At 36.4% G+C, this 22366-nt stretch overlaps 1 protein-coding gene across 1 annotated transcript in view; it reads right to left on the reverse strand.

Moving 5' to 3' along the window:
* Positions 1–670: 670 nt before the first annotated feature.
* Positions 671–22366, reverse strand: part of npr1a (natriuretic peptide receptor 1a) — a 174574-nt gene continuing 152878 nt past the window's right edge. Inside the window, exons 16-22 of the mRNA XM_073822471.1 lie at positions 15367–15535; positions 14877–15023; positions 11178–11301; positions 10993–11061; positions 10528–10702; positions 10295–10393; positions 671–7343 (exon numbers count right to left, since the gene is read on the reverse strand). Coding sequence (XP_073678572.1) covers positions 7192–7343; positions 10295–10393; positions 10528–10702; positions 10993–11061; positions 11178–11301; positions 14877–15023; positions 15367–15535 — 935 coding nt within the window. The 3' untranslated portion in view covers positions 671–7191. The remainder of the gene's footprint in view (positions 7344–10294; positions 10394–10527; positions 10703–10992; positions 11062–11177; positions 11302–14876; positions 15024–15366; positions 15536–22366) is intronic.

Below are 22366 nucleotides of genomic sequence, written 5' to 3' on the forward strand. Positions count from 1 at the left end.
GTTCAGAAGACCAGCATTTATCTGAAATAAATAAATCTTTTGTAACATTATAAATGTCTTTATCATCACTTTTGACCATTTTAAAGCATCCTTGCTAAATAAAAGTATTAATTTCTATACTCAACTGTTTTAAATATTGATAATAATAATAATAATAATAATATGTTTCATGTATTCACTGTTTCAGTATTTACTGTTTTTGCTGTACGTTGGATTAAATAAATGCAGGCTTGTTGAGCAGTAGGGAATTTGTTAAAAAACAAAAAATCTCAGGTAGTGTATATATGTATAAATGTGTCTAAATATATATGAAAAGTGTCAATATCTTATTATTTATTTATAGATTTTCAGTATACATTAAAGAATTTAATATATTGATTATCAGCATATGACAGATTCTTTGCGTAAAGGATGGTTTCAGCAATATTCAAAAGTAAAACATTATAAAACATTATGAAAGTGCAAAAATGGAAAACATAAAGGCTGTTTTGGTTAACAGAAATTACACGTGGCAATTTAAACTCAATAAAAATAATTGCTACATGCCAAAATGTAATTAAACAGTGCAAATATCACAGTACTTACCTTTTAGATGCATTTTTCCTTAACAGGCTAACTTTACAAGACATTACTGTACACCATTAAAAACACAAGAATTAGTGAAGATGGCTCAGTGTTTTTAATGTGTTTATTTTACATAATCCCCCTCCCCTCAAACACAACAAAAAGAAACTTCACTTAAAGACGTGGTAGTAATATATACCAAATATAACCCAAAGCCCCAGCTATTCAAATCACACATAGAGGACAGATAAAACAATACAATCATTATTCATGCCCTCCCAACAGGATAGCAAGAAGAGCTGCTTCTGAAAGACTGTACATCTGACATTATCAATCAGGATCTCATAACACAGGACGTCTGCTGTCACGTCCACGTGTTGCATTGCTACAGTTTGACTGACAGTTGTCACAGCAGAAGATAAGTGATGTGAAAAAACACCGCATTTATTTACATCTGGACCAGTTTATTTCAAAAATAGAGCAGCATGATTACCAAAGCTTTTAAAGAGCTCACCTAAACATGAAAATTCTGACATTATTTACTCACTTGTGTTTTTCTAAACTTGTATGAAGATTGTTAGTTGACAGATGTTCCATTTACAATAATAAAAACTACTATGGAAGTCAATGATGACAGAATGTTCATTTTTGGGTGAGCTTTCCTGTTAATGCCATCTGATAATCTGTGGGCTGTTTCCTCTCAGGATGTACTGTGTGCAGTCAGCGACACAGGAAGCGGATCAAAGATTGTTTCGGATTGTACTGAAATGTAATAAGCATCCCAGAGGACTCTGACCCGGTGAAATTCGATGGCTCAGCAGGTGTCATCGCAACAGGGAAAGTTTCTGTCCACATCCTCATTATCTCAGCATAGACTTTGGGAGGTGAGCAGCGCTGCAGAATTGACACCTTACAAAACACCAGAATCTGTGAAAATTTCAGAATGAGGAAGAAATATGATTGCACTTGATCCTAAACTTGACATTTGCATCATGCTAGATGGATTTCAGCATAGCTGAGATTTTGTCAGCAGAAAGCTGTTGGTTAGAAAGTTTCTGAGTGTGTATTAAAGGAATAGTTCACCCAACAATAAAAAATCTGTCATTAATTATTAACCCTAATCCCGTTCCAAAGACCTTTGTTCATCTTCAGAACACAAATAAGGGCAATACTTTATTTTGATGGTCTCTTTTGAACATTCTGTTGACACTAAGTAATGTCGAACCGACATGTCAACTCTCATTAGAGTATTAGTAGACTGTGTACTTAAAGGGATAGTTCAGACAAAAATGAAAAATTGATGTTTGTCTGCTTACCCCCAGAGCTCCCACCTGTAGGTGACTTTGTTTCTTCAGTAGAACACAAACAAAGATTTTTAACTCAAACTGTTGCAGTTAGTGTTGCTTTCATCAACGAAAATTATGACTAAATATCGTCGCCAACGAACCTTTATCACATGACGAAAACTAGACGAGACGAAACGAAAACGCTGGTCATGTGACGATGACTATAATAAAATGTACAGTGCAAAATCGTTGACGAATAAAAACGAGACTAAATGTGGTTTACAAAATAAAATCTATGCTAACATGTCTCTTTATTTTCGTTGACGAAAACGAGACGAAACTAAATGTTATTACATTAACATTATAAATTGTTATAACGATTGGTGTGCGCATTCCCAGTAGCCAGAGCTGTATCCCTTCTAGCCTACCGTGCAGACGCAGGCGACGTCACTCCCACAAGCCACACTTGCGGCATTATCTAGAAGACCACTACAAACCAAGTTAAGTCTGACACATGGCCAGCCAGCCGGGGTATATCATTGGGAGAAAATGAAGAAACGACACACATTTTATTTGCACTTTTAGTAGTGATAGGAAAATGAAGCTTTTCGAAGCACCAAGGCTTTCCCATCAACTGTATCTTTCATTACTTGAAGCTTTTCATCACGTTGCAAACTAATGACATCTTGTGGTCAAAGGTGGAAAAAGTTGCTTTTTCGTCTCAGATGTCAATGCGATTTTTGGACAGTTTCATAAGATAAATCCACTTGTGCTACGAAAACCATAAGAAATATAAAAAAATAATTTTATTACACAAGGCATAAATGAGTTAACCTGTAAATAAACTTAAAAAAAAAAAACTAAGAGATTAAAATACAATTTTCATTGACTAAAACTAGACTAAATGTCATAAGTTTTCGTTGACTAAAACTAGACGAAAATAGTCATGGAAAATTCGGACTAAAATAAGACTAAAACCGGTTTCACAGACAGGGCTTAGACTGAACTAGGATTAGGCCATAGTTCAATTAGGACATTTAAGTCATTTTTATAAACATGCTTGGAAAAAAACATTACTGGTGTGCATCTTGAGACAAAACAAAGGCACTGATATATTTTAAGATCAATCAGTGCAATTTTGTTTCAGTTGAAACAGCTCAGACTTACATTTTAGTCTAGGACTAGGCTTAAGCCTTGTCTGTGAAACCGGGGGTCAGACTTTTAGTTGACTAAAACTTGAATGGACTAAAAAGGGTATGAACGTGACTAAAACTAATAAAAACTAAAATGACAGCTTCACACAAAGACTAGACTAAAACTAAAATGAAAACCGTCCGCCAAAAACAACACTAGTTGCAGTCTGTCAGTCATATAATGGCAGTCAGTGGGCACCAAATCTTTGAGAGTGAAAAAAACATACACAGACAAAACCAAATTAAACCCTGCGGCTCATGACGATACATTGAGGTGTTAAGACACAAAACGATCAGCCTGTGCAAGAAACCGAACAGTATTTATATCATTATTTACCTCTGATCCACCACAATGTTCAAATGTATTGAGCGTGACGCGTCAACATGTTCTGGCAATGTAGTCAGTGAAAATCAACACTCCCACTTGAGTTTGCAAGGAAACGTAATCTTTTAGTTTTTAATCAGTTGCCAGAATCAGGATAAGCACAAGTAATTTCCATTTTGAGAGGCCAATATGCAGTGTGTAAACAATGAGTGATGTATACACGTGAGCATCTACTATGGCAGATCGAGTTGACGCATCACACGCCGGCTGTTGTGAACACGCTCAGGACAGTTAAATGTTGCGGTGGATCAAAGATAAATAATGATATAAATACTGTTCAGTTTCTTGCACAGACCGATCGTTATGTGTCTTAAGACCTTAATGTATCACCACAAGCCGCAGGGTTTAATTTGGTTTTGTCTGTGTATGTTTTTTTTAATCTCAAAGATTTGGTGCCCATCCACTGCCATTATATGACTGACAGACTGCAACGGTTTGAGTTGAATCTTCATTTGTGTTCTACTGAAGAAACAAAGTCACCTAAATCTTGGATGCCCTGGGGGTAAGCAGATAAGCATCACATTTTCATTTTTGAGTAAACTATCCCTACTTTGCTAGTACATGTCAACTTACTCTAACCCTACCGGTCTACTTAAAGGAACACTCCACTTTTTTTTGGAAATAGGCTCATTCTCCGACTCCCCCCGAGTTAATAAGTTGAGTTTTACCGTTTTGAAATCCATTCAGCCGTTCTCCTGTTCTGGTGATATCACTTTTAGCATAGCTTAGCGTAGATCATTGAATCCTATTAGACCAGTAGCATCACATTCAAAAATGACCAACGAGTTTCCATATTTGTCCTATTTAAAACTTGACTCTTCTGTAGTTATATCGTGTACTAAGATCGGTGGAAATGCAAAGCTTCAATTTTCTAGGCAGATAAGATTAGGAACTACACTCCCATTCTAGCATAATAGTCAAGGAAGTTTGCTGCCGTAATAAGGCTGAAGCAGGAGCAGTAATATCACGCAGCACATGTGCAAATGCTAAACTAGCTGGGAACTCATTTCTGATAATACTCCGCCTGCTTCGGCCATATTACGGCAGCAAACTTCCTACTTCCTAAATACTACATATTTAATTATCGAAGAATACTGTATCTGTTTTTCGTGAGTGATTTTTTTTTTTTTTTCATGTTTTAATACCTTTCTGGGCCTTAAATGTGTCAGTTGCATTGCTGTTTTTGCAGGGTCAGAACGCTCTTGGATTTAATCAAAAATTTCTAATTTGTGTTCCCTAAAAGGTCTTACAGGTTTGGAACGACATGAGAGAGAGTAATTAATGACAGAATTTTTATTTTTGGGTGAAGATAAAAATTTGACAGATCTGCCCATATCTTTAAATCATTGTGAGCTGATAAATATTAAAAAGTGTATGAAGAGTACATGTGGGGATGTTGATGGTGGTTCAACTTTCCCACATCCAAACCTAACAAAAATATTATGCTTATTAAAAATACAAGTCAAAATCGACTCCATTTACTGAATAACTGTTCTTACTCTTGTCCACATTCATCACATACTAAAGAAATAAAAATTTGCTTTATAATTCTTCATAAAATGTAACAATACATAGTTGAATTACTAAAAATGTACGGTTGGAGCTGCTGTTTATGTTTTCTGAATGCATAATTGGGTTAGAAATGTGGAATTTAAGAAAAAAAATGATGTTTGGATCATCATGTGGGATTTTATTATAGCTGTGTGCATACTTTTTGTTCTTTAATATTTTGCAAGAGAATATAGAGAGGATAATATACAGGTATTTTTACCATAATCTTCTCTACTGTTTAAAAGTTTGGGGTCGGAAAGTAAAAAAAAAAAAAAAAGTCTCATGTTCACCAAGCCTGCATTTATTTTATCAAAAATAAAGTAAAAACAGTCTAATTTTAAAATGTATTTTTTTTTTTACAATTTTAAAATAGCTGTTTTCTAGTTGGATATAGTTTTGTGTAATTTGTTCCTGTGATACAAAGCTGAATTTTGCTGCTCAAGAAATGCTGAATAGAGTTGGGTTGCATAATATCTCTGTGGAAACTCATTTTTGCCATTTTTTTGTAACATTATACATGTCTTTACTGTCACTTTTGATCAATTTAATGCATTCTTACTGAATAAAAGTATTCATTTCTTTTTTTAAATGTCATCCTAGGCCACAGAACCAGTCATAAGGGTCAATTTGTTCAAATTGGAATTTTTACATCATCTGAAAGCTGAATAAATTGATGTATGGTTTATGAGGGTGCAAACAAATCTAAATATTAAGAACATTTTAAATAACTGTTTTCTAGTTAGATATATTTTAAAATGTCATTTTTTCAGGTGAAGCAAAGCATAAACATTTCTGATTATTATTAATGTTGAATTTCTTTGGAGAAATTGTGACACATTTTTCTTTTCAAGGTTCTTTGATGAATAGAAAGTTCAAAAGAACAGCATTTTTTTTGAAATAGAAATCTTTTGTAATATAATAAATGTCTTTACCGTCACTTTTGATCAATTCAACGCATTCTTACTGAATAAAAGAATAGAAGTATGAAAAAAGATTTATGTCTGGGATGTTAGGATAGGACAATATTTGGCCAAGATACAAATCTTTGAAATCTGGAATCTGATGGTGCAGGAAATCGCCTTTGAAAAAGTCCAAATAAAGTTCTTAGCAAGACATTTTAGAAAAAAATAAGTTTTGACATATTTATGGTATGATATTTACACAATATCTTCATGAAACATGACCTACTTAATAGCCTAATGATTTAAGGCATAAAAGAAAAATCTATCATTTTGACCCATACAATGTATTGTTGGCTATTGCTACAAATATACCTGTGCTGCTTAAGACAAATGTTTTTGAATCATGGATGTATCGGAGTTGAATCTCAAAATTTGTAAATGCCACAAAATAATATTAACCACTAATTATAAAAAAAATAAACCCCAGTGGATAAAATCATGTTACATCTAACATGATTTTTTAAAAGCGTTGGTGATTCTTGTTAATGTTAAGGGGAAAGCAAATCCGGCTTTTAAATGAAGACAAGAACATCTTGTGGAGTTCTGCAGGGAAATTATCTTTCGATCTGAGAACAAAATCCATCATTGCACATTTCTATGCTTGCTTAATCATACTTGCCATTTATTATTATTTCTGTTATGTGCGTAACTTTCACCTGTGGTTCAAAACCCTCTGCTGACTGAATCAGTTTTGCCAGATAGAAGAGATCTGAACTGACCTGCATCCCAGAGGAGCAATCGAGAACATTTTGCATGGCTAAAAAAACCTAGAGCGACTACAGCACTGTGTCTCTGAACAATAACATGATCGACAACAAACAGACCCAGAGGACTCCTGATGACCGCTTTAAAAAATCTGAACGAAGACCTATCACGACAAAACTAAATTTAAAACTCCTACTAGACCCGTAAACACTCGATCCCAGATTCGATCACACCAGCTGAAGGTCCATTCAGCTCAATAGTCACCAATTTGATGGTGTGTTACGTCACCTTTCGTTTGTCTAAATGATTCTGCTCAAGTATCGTTTTTAGTTTTGAGTTTACTTGGCAAAAAAGTCACAGCTAGATTCCCATGAAGCTTTTGGGAGATGAAAGATGAGCAAAACCCAGTTTTGAAACTTTACTTTCTAAGTCTGCTCTTTTTCTGAAGAAATCTTCTGTCCCACACTGTCCCAGTACTTGTTTAGATGTGTTTGATTTGTTCTCTTCTCTCAGGTGCATTGCTCTTTCTCTGTGTCTGTCAGTTTTTAGGCATTGTCGGAGCTGATCTCTCCTAGCAGCCAGTACGTCCTCATCCGTCCCTTTCCCTTCATCTCCACATCTCCTCTGAGCTCCAGCTGGAAGCAGTTGAATTCCTGCAGGACGGCCTGTGTGGCCTCTGAAACGTGGATCTTCAGGGCTGATGGAAGAGGAGTCAGTGAAGAGTAGATTTTGAAATAATCATACACAGACACACACACACAGTTTTTTTTTTTCACCTCACCAAGCCATTTCAGTTTGCATAAAACAAAGTATTCATACCCCTTGCAAAAGTATTCATACCCCTTCATTTTTTCACATTTTTTTGTTGCAGCATTATGTTAAACTGCTTTAAATTAGTTTTTCCCCACATCAATTTACACTCCATACACCATAATAATGACAAAGAAGAAACCAGATTTGCAAATTTTACAAATTTATTAAAAATAAAACACTGAAATAAGTACATACCCTTAACTCAGTACATAGTTGAAGCACCTTTACAGCTTCAAGTCTTTTTGGGTATGATGTGACAAGCTTTGCACATCTGCATTTGGCAATTATCTGCCATTCTTTGCCTCATCTTTTCACCTCTCAAGCTCTGTCAGCTTGGATGGGGGCTGGCAGACATTTTCTAGAGTCCTAGTTGTTCCAACCGTCTTCCATTATGGAGAATGCTTCTGTGAACCTTCAGTGCAGCAGATTTTTTTCTGAACTCTTCCCTAGATCATTGCCTTAACTCAAGTCTGTCACGGAGCTCTACAGGCAGTTATCTTGACCTCAGGACTTGGTTTTTGCTCTAGACCTTTTCTGAGAGGTGTGTGCCTTTCTAAATCATACTCATTCAAATGAATTTGCCACAGTTTAACTCCACTCGAAGTGTAGTAACACCTAGAAGCAATATGAATGCTCCTGAGCTAAATTTCGAATGTCCCAGAAAAGGGTGTGAATACTTATGCAACGGGATCTTTTCAGTTTTTTTATTTTTAATAAATTTGCCCAAATGTTAAAAACCTAGTTTTTGCTTTTCCATTATGGAGTAGGGATGTAGATTGATGTGGGAAAAAAAGTAATTTAAAGTAGTTTAACATAAGGTAGCAACATAAAATGTGAAGGGTTATGAATAATTTCGCAAGGCACTGTATAATCAACCTTAAATGGATAGATCACCCAAAAATGAAAATTCTATTCTTATTTAATCACTCTGATGTCGTTTTAAACTGGCGAGACATTTGTTAATCTTCAGAACACAAATTAAGCAATTTGTGATTAAATTCGAGAACTTTCTTACCCTGCATAGACAGCAATGCAACTGACATGTTCCAGGCCCAGAAAGGTAGTAAAGACCTTTAGAGGTTTTCAGAATTTTCATTTTTGGGTGAACTATACTTGTAATACCACAGAGTTTTAGTGCCACATAAAAAATAAATAAATAAATAAATAAAAATTCGAAGATTACGAGATTAAAGTTGTAATATTTTGAGAATAAAGTCGAATTTATGAAAATAAAGTCATAAATATTTTGAGAATAAAGTCAAAATTACGTGAATGATTTAAAAATGTTTCAAGGATATAGTAAAAATGTTTCGGGAATAAAGTCAAAACATTTTGAGAATTAAGTAAGAATTACAAAAATAAAGTCAAAAGTAACATTGAAATGTTTCGTGAATAAAGTCTAAATGTTTTGAAAATAGTTTAAAAGTTTTGAGAACAAAGTCACAATGTTTAGAGAATAAAGTCAAAATATTTTAAAAACAAAATCTAAATTACGAGAATAAAGTCGAAATGTTTGTAGATTCACACTGAAGGCATCATAACTATGAATTAACACATGTGGAATTATATACATAACAAAAAAGTGTGAAACAACTGAAAATATGTCATATTCTAGGTTCTTCAAAGTAGCCACCTTTTGCTTTGATTACTGCTTTGCACACTCTTGGCATTCATATATATTTTTTAAAGATTATAAATTTAATCCTGTAATTGCTACAAATTAATTCCTGTAATTTTAACTTTATTCTCAAAATATTTAGTCTTTATTCTTGAAACCCTTAGACTTTATTCTTGTAATTTTAACTTTATTCTTGAAAATATTTTGATATTATTCTCACAATATTCCGATTTTATTGTAGAAACAATTCGACTTTATTCTCATAATTATGACTTTATTTTGGAAACATTTCAACTTTTTTCTCATAATTTTGACTTTATTTCCAAAATATTTCAACCTAATTCTTGTAATATTTCAACTTTATTCTAGAAACAATTTGACTTTTCTCGTAATTATGACTTTATTTTTGAAACACTTCAACTTTATTCTCGTAATTTTTATGTTATTCTCAAAACATTTTGATCTTTTTCTCATAATTTTGACCTTATTGTCAAAATATTTTGATGTTATTTAAGAAACATCCCGTAATCTTACATTAAAAATACTGTGCCACTAAAACGTCATCTTTAAAGATGTAGTAGTAAATTCCATCTGACAGAAAGAGGGTGCAAAATCATCATGTATAACTACACTACTGTTCAAAACTACCATTTGGGGTCAGTAACATTTACAAAAAAAAAATATATATATTATTCAACAAGGATGCATTAAATTGAACAAAACTGACAGTATAAACATTTATAATTGTTTCAAAAGAATACTATTTTAAATCAATACTGTTAATCACAGAATTCTGTAACAGATTCCTCAATAATAATAATAATAAGATAATCAGCACAACATTTTTCAGCATTTATAAAAATAATAAAACTTATTGAGCATCAAATCAGCATATTCAAATGATTTCTGAAGGGTTCATGTGACACCGAAGACTGGAGTAATGATGCTGAAAATTTAGCTTTGATCACAGGAATAAATTACATTTTAAAACAAAATAAAATAGACAACAGTTATTTTAAATTGTAATAATATTTGTACATTTTTGTTCAAATAAATGCAGTCTTGCTGAGCATAAATGCATGCTATCCAAATAACAAAAAAATCCTACCAACCACAAATCTTTGAACTGTAGTGTAAATTACAAATGTTCTTCAGGGAAAAACAAATGCCACAGAAGTGTGGAAAACAACCCTTTCAGAAGTCTGCAGGCGCCTCACCTTCTCCATTGGATTCCATGCGTGAAGCCGTGTTGACTGTATCGCCAAACAAACAATACCGAGGCATTTTCAAACCAACCACCCCTGCACACACGGGGCCTGGACAGATGAAAACACACATAACCATCAGTCAGACCTGGCCATTACTCAGCCATCAACAAACAGATATGTCCTCAGAGACTCTGTGCTCTACTTGTACTCTATTAAACACTCTCATGACCCACGATCCTCACCGCTGTGGATGCCGATGCGTAGGCGGAGCTGCTGGTCTGGTCGGTGGCGGATTCGAAAGGAGTGAACGGCCTCCAGCAGAGCCAGAGACATGCGGGCGATCTCACGAGCGTGCAGTTTCCCGTTCCTCACAGGAAGACCGGACACCACCATATACGCGTCACCGATGGTCTCCACCTGGGGGCGCCACACAAAAACACATCGTTGGGTTTAGAGGTGGGCAGAGATTGTGAGAAACATCTTAAAAGGATAGTTGGCAGTTTCTTTTTCTTGCTTTGAACACAAAAAAGATATTCTGAAGAATGTGTGTAACTAAACAGCCATTGACTATGGAAAAACTATGGAAGCCCTCATACAGGTTTGTAACATGAGGGTGAATAAATGATGACAAATTTTCATTTCGGGTGGAATATCCCTTTAAACGAATCAAGCAACAGGCAGTGAATATAATGACTATCTGGAATTACCTTGTACACGTCAAAATTGTCGATGATTGCATCAAAGCAGGTGTAGAGATCATTCAACAGTGTCACCACCTGAGACAAATCGACAAATAGATTATCTATCTGTAAGTCAATACTGCAATGAGTGTGTAAAGCACAAAATTAGCCTGTAATTATCTGAGGAGTGTTTACTGCCAAAGGTTTCTGACCTGCATTGGTGTGCTTTCGGCTGATAATGCGGTGAAGCCCACAATGTCACTGAAGTAGATGGTGACTGAGTCAAAGGCTTCTGCCTGCACCATCTCACCTCGCTTCAGCTGTTCAGCCACTGAGCTGAAACAAAACACACACAAACAAACAAACACGACGCACACAATCAGATACAGACTCATGTCAGTGAGAACGCCTTTGACTGAAAAAACTGTGGCACATAACTTATGAATAATTTGAATCAAACAATTCAAACGTATTTATTTATTTATTGCATCGGATTTGCACACCTCACATTTTAGTACTTACAGTACTATTCAAAAGTTTTGGAAATAATCCCTTATATGCTCATTACTGCCGGATTTATTTAATCAAAAATATAGTAAAAACAGTATTGTGGAATATTATACAAATGTAAAATAACTGCTTTTTATTTCAATATCAGAATTAGCTTTATCGAATTCAAATTTAAATTTTATTTGTCACATACACAGTCATACACAGTCTGATATGAAGTGAAATGCTTATACGACTGCTGATAACCTATACATTTAAGAAGAAAGGAAGTTCCAGTATAGAAAGAGAAATAAGAGAATTTTACAAATTATAAATATAGAGAAATACGGATAAACTTTAGTTGTAAAAAGACTTTTAAATTTACATTATGTACAAATAATAAAATAAAAATAACAATAAAAAAGTAGAAAAAAGTAGGAATAGAAATATAATAAATATATATGATCAGAATTAGCTTTGTTTGCCAAGTGTGTGCAAACACACAAGGAATTTGTTGTGTGGTTTTTTTTTAAAAGCTCTTGGTACAGACATGCATACATAATCAAAATCTAAATATAGCTGCAAGCAGCGATTACTGGGGTTTCAGGTGCTTAAAGGGGTCATCGGATGCCCATTTTCCACAAGTTCATATGATTCTTTAGGGCCTTAATGAAAAGTCTATAATATACTTTGGTTAAAAATTCTTAATAGTAGTGTAATAAAACACCCTTTTACCTTGTCAAAATCAGCTCTGCAAAAAATCAACTCATTTTATTGCAGGGTCCCTTTAAATGCAAATGAGCTCTGCTTGCCCCGCCCCTCTCTGATCTGGGATTATGAGCCGTAATGTTTACGCTAGCCGCATTTAGCTGCATTTAGCCGTGTTGTTGCCGGCGAAACTTGGCAACAAGCACATTATTAAGAAAGGCCATTTGAAAAGATGCATAAAAAACCCTTATACTCACTTCTGCTGTGGGTGAAGCTGCATCACAAATGATTCACACATAGAGATTGGCGCTTTTATTTTAAAAACTAAAGTAACGTTTTCCTCTGCGTCTTCAGAGCCTCAGATGTCGGTAGTAAATGACTACTGCTATGTTCATTATTACATCCAACAACAAAACACCTCAATCGCTCAATCAGAGACATTCTTGTCTTCCCCTGCACCTGAGTCACACAATGGCGATCGGAGTCGGACTGTTTCAGCTTGTGACTGTTATAGCACCAGCTGTGGTCCGAGCTTCTTAAAACTTTGCATGCTTGTTTAGAATCACCTGTCGCATGTGCTTACCAGATTTTGTGAAGTTTTGAGTTTTCCTTTAAGCTTTATAGGATTTCGGGTAGATTGAGACAGGCCAATTTTGTAAACGAGCATGTTATAGCCTCCCAAAGGGTAAATTTTTTTAAACTTTTTTTTTTTTAAATTGTTGACCTAGAGGATCCAGAGATTTTGTACTGCAGTGTTTTTTTTTTTTTTTTTTTTTTTACATCTTCTCAATCATTTTACAAACTATTTGATTGGCAGCAGTGATTCTAGAGGCAAAGTTGTCTGGAATTAGGAGTTTGATCGTATATTTGTATCGTATGATACAAATATTGCGCGCATGTGTGAAAAACTGTGCAACGTACAATCATTTATGCTCCTAAAAAATGCGAATCGGCCCCCCTCTGAGTTTCATTCTGATCGGCCTCCGTTAAAATATATTTAATAGGTTCTCAAATTTTGTTGGCCAGTAACAAAAACTTCTCGATTTTAACCATTTGATTCGGACGTTCACCGGTGTATTTTAAACTTTCACTGCTAAATCCATGTTTTTTGAGATAAGCAAATGTCTTTATAGACACTTGTAAAACTTTGGACCAAGATTGTCCACACCAGTTTCCATGTTGAAAGGATAAATGGTTGTGCAGTTATAGACATTTTTATGTTTTAGATATCTCAGGATTTATGATTCTGATGACTGTTGAAATGCGTCATCGTCTTGTGAAAAGGGTCCATTGTAATTGTTAGAATGGCCAAGGATCAGCAAGTTTCACGTAAAACTGATCGGGCAGACCAAACCTTAAGTCAAAGAGACTTGAAACTTGGAAGGATGGTAGTACCCTCTACAACGTGACCAAGGCTCACCACAATCGGCCAGATGGTGGCGCAACAGCGATCAAAAGTATGAAATCGCTCATAACTCCTAAACCGTCAGTCAAATTCATCCGTCACCCTTGTGAAAGTTTCAGGTATTTTGCATAAAAAAAATAAAATAAAAAATACTTTGGCGAACTAGTCCTAGGTTTTTCACCCATTTAAAATCAAACCAGCGCAGGAAGATTCTCTGGAAAGTGAATATCAGTAATTATCAAAAAAGTTGAACTTTTGACTTGTTGCAAAGGGACATTTCACCCACTTCAACCCACGAAAACTCCTCGATTTTAACCATTTGATACAGACGTTCACTGGTGTATTTTAAACTTTCACTGCTAAATTCAAATGTGCTTTTGCACCTTGTCTGGCGCTGAGCCAGATAGACGTGCTCAGTGCTTTTATTCAGTCTTTTCAACCAAATTAAAGTCTTTTAAATTAATTACTAACAAAAAAATACATTTGATGTTCGTTAAATGCACTGGTGTGTAAAGAAAGCGGCAATAATCCTCAGTTAAAATCTGATGACGCATTTTTTTTTCATATAGAATATGAATTATTTAGATGTGTTATTCTATCAAACAACTGTATATCGATATAAACGGTATTGCTTTATACCAAGGGCCAGATTTACTAACAGCTTGCACCAGTGCAAACCATCTTTTGGCGTTAAAATAGTACTGTCATGATTTACGTGCAGTGATGAATTAGTGCCGAAGAGGTGTGGACACAGTTATTGAATATGCATTTGTAGGATTTTTTTCCTTCAGATGCAAAATTTATGGGAGGAGAGTATTAAAATGAATCTTGCAACATGATTTACTAACGTTTGCCCTTTTCAAATTACTGGCGCCATTATTTAACGCTAAAAAAGCATGTCTTTAAGCAAGTAGTAATTTGCGCTGCACTTGGTAGATTGTGCTGGTCATTATGGACATAATCTGGCTGTGTCTGTGTTCTTTAATGTGTACATAGTTAGTAAATCACACGGCGAATTTTCCCCTCCCATCTGCGCTTTTATTGAATTGTGCTCTAATGCTAATTTGCCCTGTTTAGTAAATCTGGCCCCATATCACTTAAGGAATATATCAATATAGTACTGATACACCGCCCAGCCTTAGTACATAGTCACATTTACAAATGCTTTGCAAATTAGTTTAAACAAATCATTATATAGAGTCAGTCTATAAGAAATAATCACATCACTAATTGGTAGTATTTCTAAAACTAAAAGCAGACATAAACAGGACAAGAAACTATGAATAAATATGATTTGTGTGGGACTCACTGTGGGAGGATCTGATAGAGCAGAGCTTCAGCTTTACGCTTCTCCTCATGGTACGCCTGCGTCCTCTCCTCCACCAGCTCCTCCAGGTTATTGGCATACTGCTCCATACGGGACAGGAGGTTATCCAGGATGTTGGAACCATATCCGCTGAAGCCAAAACAACGAAGATAAGGCAGAGACAAGAGTTGGGAATGTGTGTCTGATCACTACAGTACAGACTGTGGGGCTACAAAAAAATCTGAAATTTTTCCCAAAAAGTTTTAAACACCCATAATAGACCATTTTGAGGAATGTAAACAATACAAATCTAACGCAACAATCCAAACGCCTTTCTGGTTTTACATTTAATTTTCATAACTTCTGAGAATCCAAAAAGGCTCACATTCTAAATATATAAACATACGTTTATCCATATATAATAAAAGAATCAGATGTCAATTGGTCAAGTCATCTGAGCTCTTGCGTATGAGCTGATTTGTATGTCAGGTACCGGTTATTCTTGCGGAGCAGCACTTTAATCTGGTTGAAATCGGGCCTCTCGTTGACATCTTCTGACCAGCAGCGCTGCATCAGCTGCCCTAACTCATCACTGTGGCTCTGAGGACACAGCAGCGGACGCAGGTACGGCCAGCGGCCCTCTATCACACGCTCTGTGATCTCTAAACCACAAAAAGGAGGCAGCAATGAAGAAAGATAAACAAATGTGCAATTAAATATTTTCCAGACAGCAAGTTACACAACTCTATCTACTATCACACAGAATATAACATACACAGATGAACACATAGAGTTAGCATAGCAAATTTCAAAGAAAAACACAGAGCGCGATTAGACTCCCCACTGGTGTGAGAGATAGAAAGAGAGCAAATGTGTGAGGAAAAAAAAAAGAGTAACGAGTAAAGAGACGAAAGTGTCATTCACAGGTTTTAAGAAGACCTTGGACTTAACAAATATCTTCACAGCAATCAACAGGATCAGTGGGAAAATAGTTATTTAATCCTCTGCTGATTTTATACATACATGATTTATTTTAACAGTGAGAGATCCAGAAAAGAAACATTTAAAAATTGATTCGCATTTTAATAAGTGAAATAAGTATTTGATCCCCTATCAATCTGCAAGATTTCTGGCTCCCAGGTGTCTTTTAAACAGGTAACAAGTGACACTAGGAGCACTGTCTTAAAGAGAGTGCTCCAAATCGCAGTTTGTTACCTGTATAAAAGACACCTGTCCACAGAAGCAATCAATCAATCAGATTCCAAACTCTCCACCATAGCCAAGACCAAATAGAGCTGTCCAAGGATGTCAGGGACATGATTGTAGACTTACACAAGGGTGGAATGAGCTACAAGACTATCGCCAAGCAGCTTGGTGAGAAGGTGACAACAGTTGGTGCAATTATTCGCAAATGGAAGCTAGACACCAAGAAAACAATTGGTAATACACTGTATCGTGAAGGACTGAAATCCTGCAGAGCCTGCAAGGTCCCCCTGCTCAAGAAAGCACATGTACAGTCTGAATTTTGCAATGAACATCTGAATGATTCTGAGGAGAACTGGGTGAAAGTGTTGTGGTCCAAGTGTGAGACCAAACTCAAGCTCTTTGGCATCAACTCAATCGCCATGTTTGGAGGAGGAGGAATTGTGCCTATGACCCCGAGAACACCATCCCCATCATCAAACTTGGAGGTAGAAACATTATGCTTTGGGGGTGTTTTACTGCTAAGTGGAAAGGACAACTGCATCGCATCAAAGGGACAATGGCCGGGGCCATGTAGGCATCAAATCTTGGGTGAGAACCTCCTTCTCTCACTGAAAATGGGTCGTGGATGGGTATTCCAGCATGACAATGACTCAAAACACACAGCCAAGACAACAAAGCAGTGGCTCAAGAAGAAGCACATCAAGGTCCTGGAGTGGCCGAGCCAGTCTCCAGACCAGACCGATCGATCGATCGATCGATCGATCGATCGATCGATCTATCTATCTATCTATCTATCTATCTATCTATCTATCTATCTATCTATCTATCTATCTATCTATCTATCTATCTATCTATCTATCTATCTATCTATCTATCTATCTATCTATCTATCTATCTAGCTGCTCTGACTGTTAATGGCAGTGTCTCTGGCATTCTCTCATTACTGTCTTTGACTCCCTTTGTTCTGGTGGTTGAGCTGGCTTTGCTCCAGACACGTCACTCGTGTTTTGTTGTTTTGCTTTAATGCAGCCGCTGGTATGTGTGTGGTGATCCGTTTATTAGGATGGATGACATTGCTGAGTGTGTGTTTGAATCCATGACTCCGTACATAAGCAATACTGACACAGATAGAATGTAAATAAGACACGGAACATAGATTTTACAACCCAGAGCACACAAAATAAAGCAAGCAACAGAGACAGTTACTGTGTCACAGCTGGAAGGGACCAGGGGCCTCATGTACAAAGACTTGCGTTGAATTCATACTAAAACATAGCGTACGGACAAAGCTGTAAATGTGCGTACGCAGTAAAAAAATCAGATGTATGAAACACTGCGTACGCGGAATTCCACGCATATCTCTTTGTACATCTGAATTAACATGAAATTGAGCGCACATGCACGAGCGCAAAACCCCTCCCTGCCTCCTCCCCCGTATTAATATGGTAATGACTCCACTTTGGCAAAACCAAACGAAAAAGCAAGCAAGAGAAACTTAACAGAATGTGATCTGAAGGTGCTCCTCACCGGCAGACCGGAGAAAAACTGTTATTTGCAAGTTTGTAAAAAAAAAAAAAAATAGAGTGGGAGAGTTTAGCTGACGCGGTTAACGCAGTGGGGTTTGAAGATCGCACTGTGAACGAATTAAAAAAGAAATGGTCTGATGTAAAGGTGCAGGTGGAGAACAGCGGCGACTTAGCCTACGTTTCAGCGCATCAGTCAGAGTCATAGAGCGCTAGATGAACATCGTTGTCTTGTAACGGTAAAATATCTTGTTTGAATAAGTGCAACGTTGTCTTTATGAAATAAACAATAGTAGGCCTATGTCTATAAAGGTTCATATAATGCATCACCACACGGTGTGATGTTGACATAATGTGATTTAGTTTGACACAAAGCAACCGAGTGATCCTTGTCAGCTAGGTAAAATATTTTATAAGAAATTTCTATTTTGATTTTATGGTTATCTGCTGAGTTTGCTGATGCTTGTAAATTACATGATGTAATTTATCAACATTTCATCATATTATATAGCCTATATAGCCATTGAGAGGGACATCCCAGTGGATCGCAGTGTTGTTTGAATTAGTTTACATAAGATATATATAGATATATATATACACACACACACACACACACACACACACACATAAGATATTTACATACCCTCTATATGTATATTATCTGTATAAAAGTTATTAATACTAATTAAATATAAAATAAGAATATTATTGTGTGTTATTTTTTTGGTGGTGGAGGGGTTGGGGGGGGGGGGGTGCCCTTTTTTCAATTTCAGCACATGCCCCTCAAAAGGTCTGTGCACGGCTCTGGTGCCACCGGCATTTCAGCTGCCCAATCGCCCGCTCTACAAGTGCGAGAATGGGCATCATTGTATCTGCGCTCTTGGTTTGTTTGTGGGTTGTTGAGGGGGGTTAACAGCCACGTCTTTAATGGATAACCGCGGTCTCCTGATATGCAGTTAAATAATTACGCTCAATAAAATAAAATAAAGTAAAACTTAGCTGTTTCCGATTCACGTATCCAAATTGTTCTTCAGATGGCGCCTTTATAGCAATGTCCGTGCAGTCGATCGCTTGCGCTTACATTAGGATAACCGGTGATCGCTGCAAATTGCGCTTTGTTTGGCTGGTCAACTGCATGGTATGGAAATCTTATATACCTGCTAGACATGCGGATGATCCCGTCCCATACAGCTGGCATTGCACGGCTTAACCAAGCGTTATCAGCACCTGTAAGGGAACGGGTAATGCGTGGCTCCTCGCTGTCTCCAAATTTGGACCCAACTCAGCAAAGAGCTCCAAGAGGATAGCTCTTGGAAATCTGAAACAGCTTATAAGCCAGTCATCATCGTGGGCCAGAAAATCACTGTGATCCCTAAAAACGCGTTCCCTTCGGATTTGGCCATTGACAATGTCCTCCAATAAGGCCAACACTGCCATTGCCATAGACTAAGGGATGTATACATTTGCAAATGCTTTTATATGTTCTAAATCACATAATTGGTAGAAAAATATTGTCTCAATTAACCCATTTTATCAATTATAAATTAATAGCAATGTTTTTCACATGTGTTGGTGCGATACTTTGTAGTGTGCAATTTAAAATAATTGCCTCTAGGAGTCGCCAAGGGAAATAAAACAAACACACGCACAAAAAATACACGTACGCCAGACATGGAGTTGGCGTGGATCAACGCACATTCTCACGTTAATTTCATCGTTAGTAAATCCAAACATGAGCGTGAAATCTGGCGTACGCAAAGTTTTTGTGCGTACGCAGCGTTGATACATGAGGCCCCAGGACACTTTGCACAAACCAAAAATAATTCTAAAGGTTTATATTGTAGCTTTCGTGCTAGCAAAGATACATGGAGGCAGGATGCAACTGAACTCAGCGGTCTCGTTTTGTTGAATGCTCGTCTTAACAACACATCAGACAGTGCGTTCCCCAACTACTCTCTTTCTTAAAGGGGAACATACCGCATAACCATGTATGTGTGTGAACGTCGGTGCTGTGTGAATTGTGTCTCTTATTCAGTTGTGTGTGAGGTGCTTGTATCTACTCCTACAATATGCAGCATAATGCGTTTGTGTGAGTATGTGTTCATATTGGCCCAAAAGTATATACACCTAAAAATGCCTGAACATCATTGTGGTAAATTATCAAACCAGTTGTCATTTGTACAAATGCTGCTTGAACTTTTCTCAGAACCAATTACAATGACTTTTAAAGGTATAGTTCATCTAAAAATGAAAATTTGCTGAAAATGTACTCACCCTCCAGGCATTCAAGATGTAGATGAGTTTGTTTCTTCATCAGGACAGATTTGGAGAAATTTAGCATTACATCACTAGCTCATCAATGGGAATGGGTTCCATCAGAATGAGAGTCCAAACAACTGATAAAAACACCACAATAATCCACAACTAATCCACACTCCAGTTAGTGGTTTAAAGATACAGTTTTTTACAATCGTTTTTGCACTAATAACAGAACCGTAATGTCATTTTTCAAAACTCTAGACACATAATTCACAACCAATGATCAAAATGCACATTTTTTAAATGCTTGGATACAATATAAGCCAAAGATCATTTGTTCATTGAACTTAAATCAGCTGTTCAAAATGACACAACTTAACATCAAAGTATTACTATTTCAAAATGCAACTCACACATTACATCTGAGATGAGTGTGCATTCATTTCATTACAAAGATTGAACTATCAGTTGATACATCTGCTTAAAATGATAAGTAACTGTTGCATTACCCTTGAAGCATAGCTTTTATGGAAAATAGTGCATGTTTCAGGATAGATCATTTGACACCAGTTACCACAGAATATGACCCAGATGGACTACACTACACTCTCAGAAAAAACGGTACAAAACTATACCTACCAGGGGTACAATTTTTTGGGTACATAATTGTACAATAAGGACCCATTGTGTACCTTTAAAGGTACCTTTATATGTTTTGTTGCCCAGGAACAAAATTGTACCTCTGCAGTACTTTTTTTTTCTTTTTTCTTTTTACCGTGTATCTATGGATGTCATATTTCAATCTTTATCAGATATGGTTTCTATGGCCCCATGTACCTCTTTTACAGAACACATTTTCATATTCAACATTACTGAATGCAAGATGTCATTTTTATGTTATTGCTTTTGTGGTTTCAATGAGTTAATGGCTACCCTGGTAAAAGAAAAAGAAAAAAAAAGAATGTATCAAGAACGTTGGTACACAAATTAGCCCTGCTGAAGAAAAAAAAAAAAACATCCAAAACCAGCCTAGGCTGTTTGGCTGTTTTTAGCTGGTCAACCAGGGGTGCGTTTCCCAAAAGCATCGTTAGCCAACTATGGTCGCAAGTTCCGTCGTTACCAACATAGTTCAACGATTGGGTGTTTCCCGACACCATAGTTCAAACGAACATTCGCAAACAGCGTCACAAACTTACTTGGTTGGAACTACAGCTCTTGACCTGTGGTTAGAAGCATCGTTGCTTCTTAGTAACACATGTGGGCTAAATAAATTATGTTCTTGGTCACAGTTTGCAAGCTAACACGCAGTACATTCTATATCCTCAATTTTATCTAAAAATAAATGCGTTTTACTCTATGTATTTTTGTGCGTCCTTTATAAGCGTTGTTTATGAATAGTGCGCATGTGCACAAATGCCTGAGGGAACCCCGGAGTATGACGTAAGAGAGAACGCGCAATGAATCAAACATCAAATAAAGCGAAATGACAGGGAACAAAAATAGTAAATGAGTCATTAGGTGCCATGTTCAATATAGCTGCATTTTTGAGAGACCCTAATCAGTTAAATAGCAGAAGTTATTACTCGGTGACGTCATTAACAACGGCCCTAAGTTGTTGAACTAATGTGGTTCAAACGACGGAGATGCGACCGTGTTCGGGAAACAGTCGTGACTAGCTAGTTCGTTTCCACAACGATGCATCGTACTATGGAGGTTAACCAGCGAGTTATGTCGTTGTACGGGAAACGCACCCCAGCCTGGTTTTAGCTGGTCATAGCTGGTTTTAGAGGGGTATTGGCCACTTTTCTGTCTGGTCAGGCTGGGAAACCACCAGCTAAAACCAGCCTGACCAGGCTGGGAGACCAGCTAAAACCAGCTACTTCCAACTTAAACCAGCTAAGACCAGCCAACCAGCCTAGGCTGGTTTTAGCAGTTACTGTAAACTGTATACTGTACCCTGCTGAAAAAAAAAACAGCTAAAACTTTGAATCTAATTTTTTCCTTTAGAAAACCTAAGCTGAGATTTATTTTATCAGTAAATTCCACATTACAGTATTTCAATGATACCACTGTGTCTATACTGTTCTCAGTCTACAGTAAAAAAATGAAACCTGAATCACATATTTTGTACAACTATATTTAATGATTGTACTAGCAAAAACACATTGAAACTATGGGTAACTTGTGTATGGGTGGTCTAAAGTAATGTTCCTATAATATTTCATAATAAATTCGTTTTTTGAAACAATGCTTCTGCTAATGCAAGGCTTCTTTAAAGATATGAACGCAATATGCAAAGTTTTGAACACTGGACAGCCTGTGTTACAAATAATGACTGTTTTGAGTTTTGTATCTAGAGTTTTGAAAAATGACATTAAGGTTCAGTTATTAGTGCAAAAACGATTGTAAAAAACTGTAAAACATCTTAATGACATTTCACTTCACAAGACATTAACTGATGGACTGGAGTGGTGTGGATTACTTGTAATTTTTTATCAGCTGTTT

The sequence above is a fragment of the Garra rufa genome, chromosome 17, assembly GCF_049309525.1.
Source record: "Garra rufa chromosome 17, GarRuf1.0, whole genome shotgun sequence".
Lineage (NCBI taxonomy): Eukaryota > Metazoa > Chordata > Actinopteri > Cypriniformes > Cyprinidae > Garra > Garra rufa.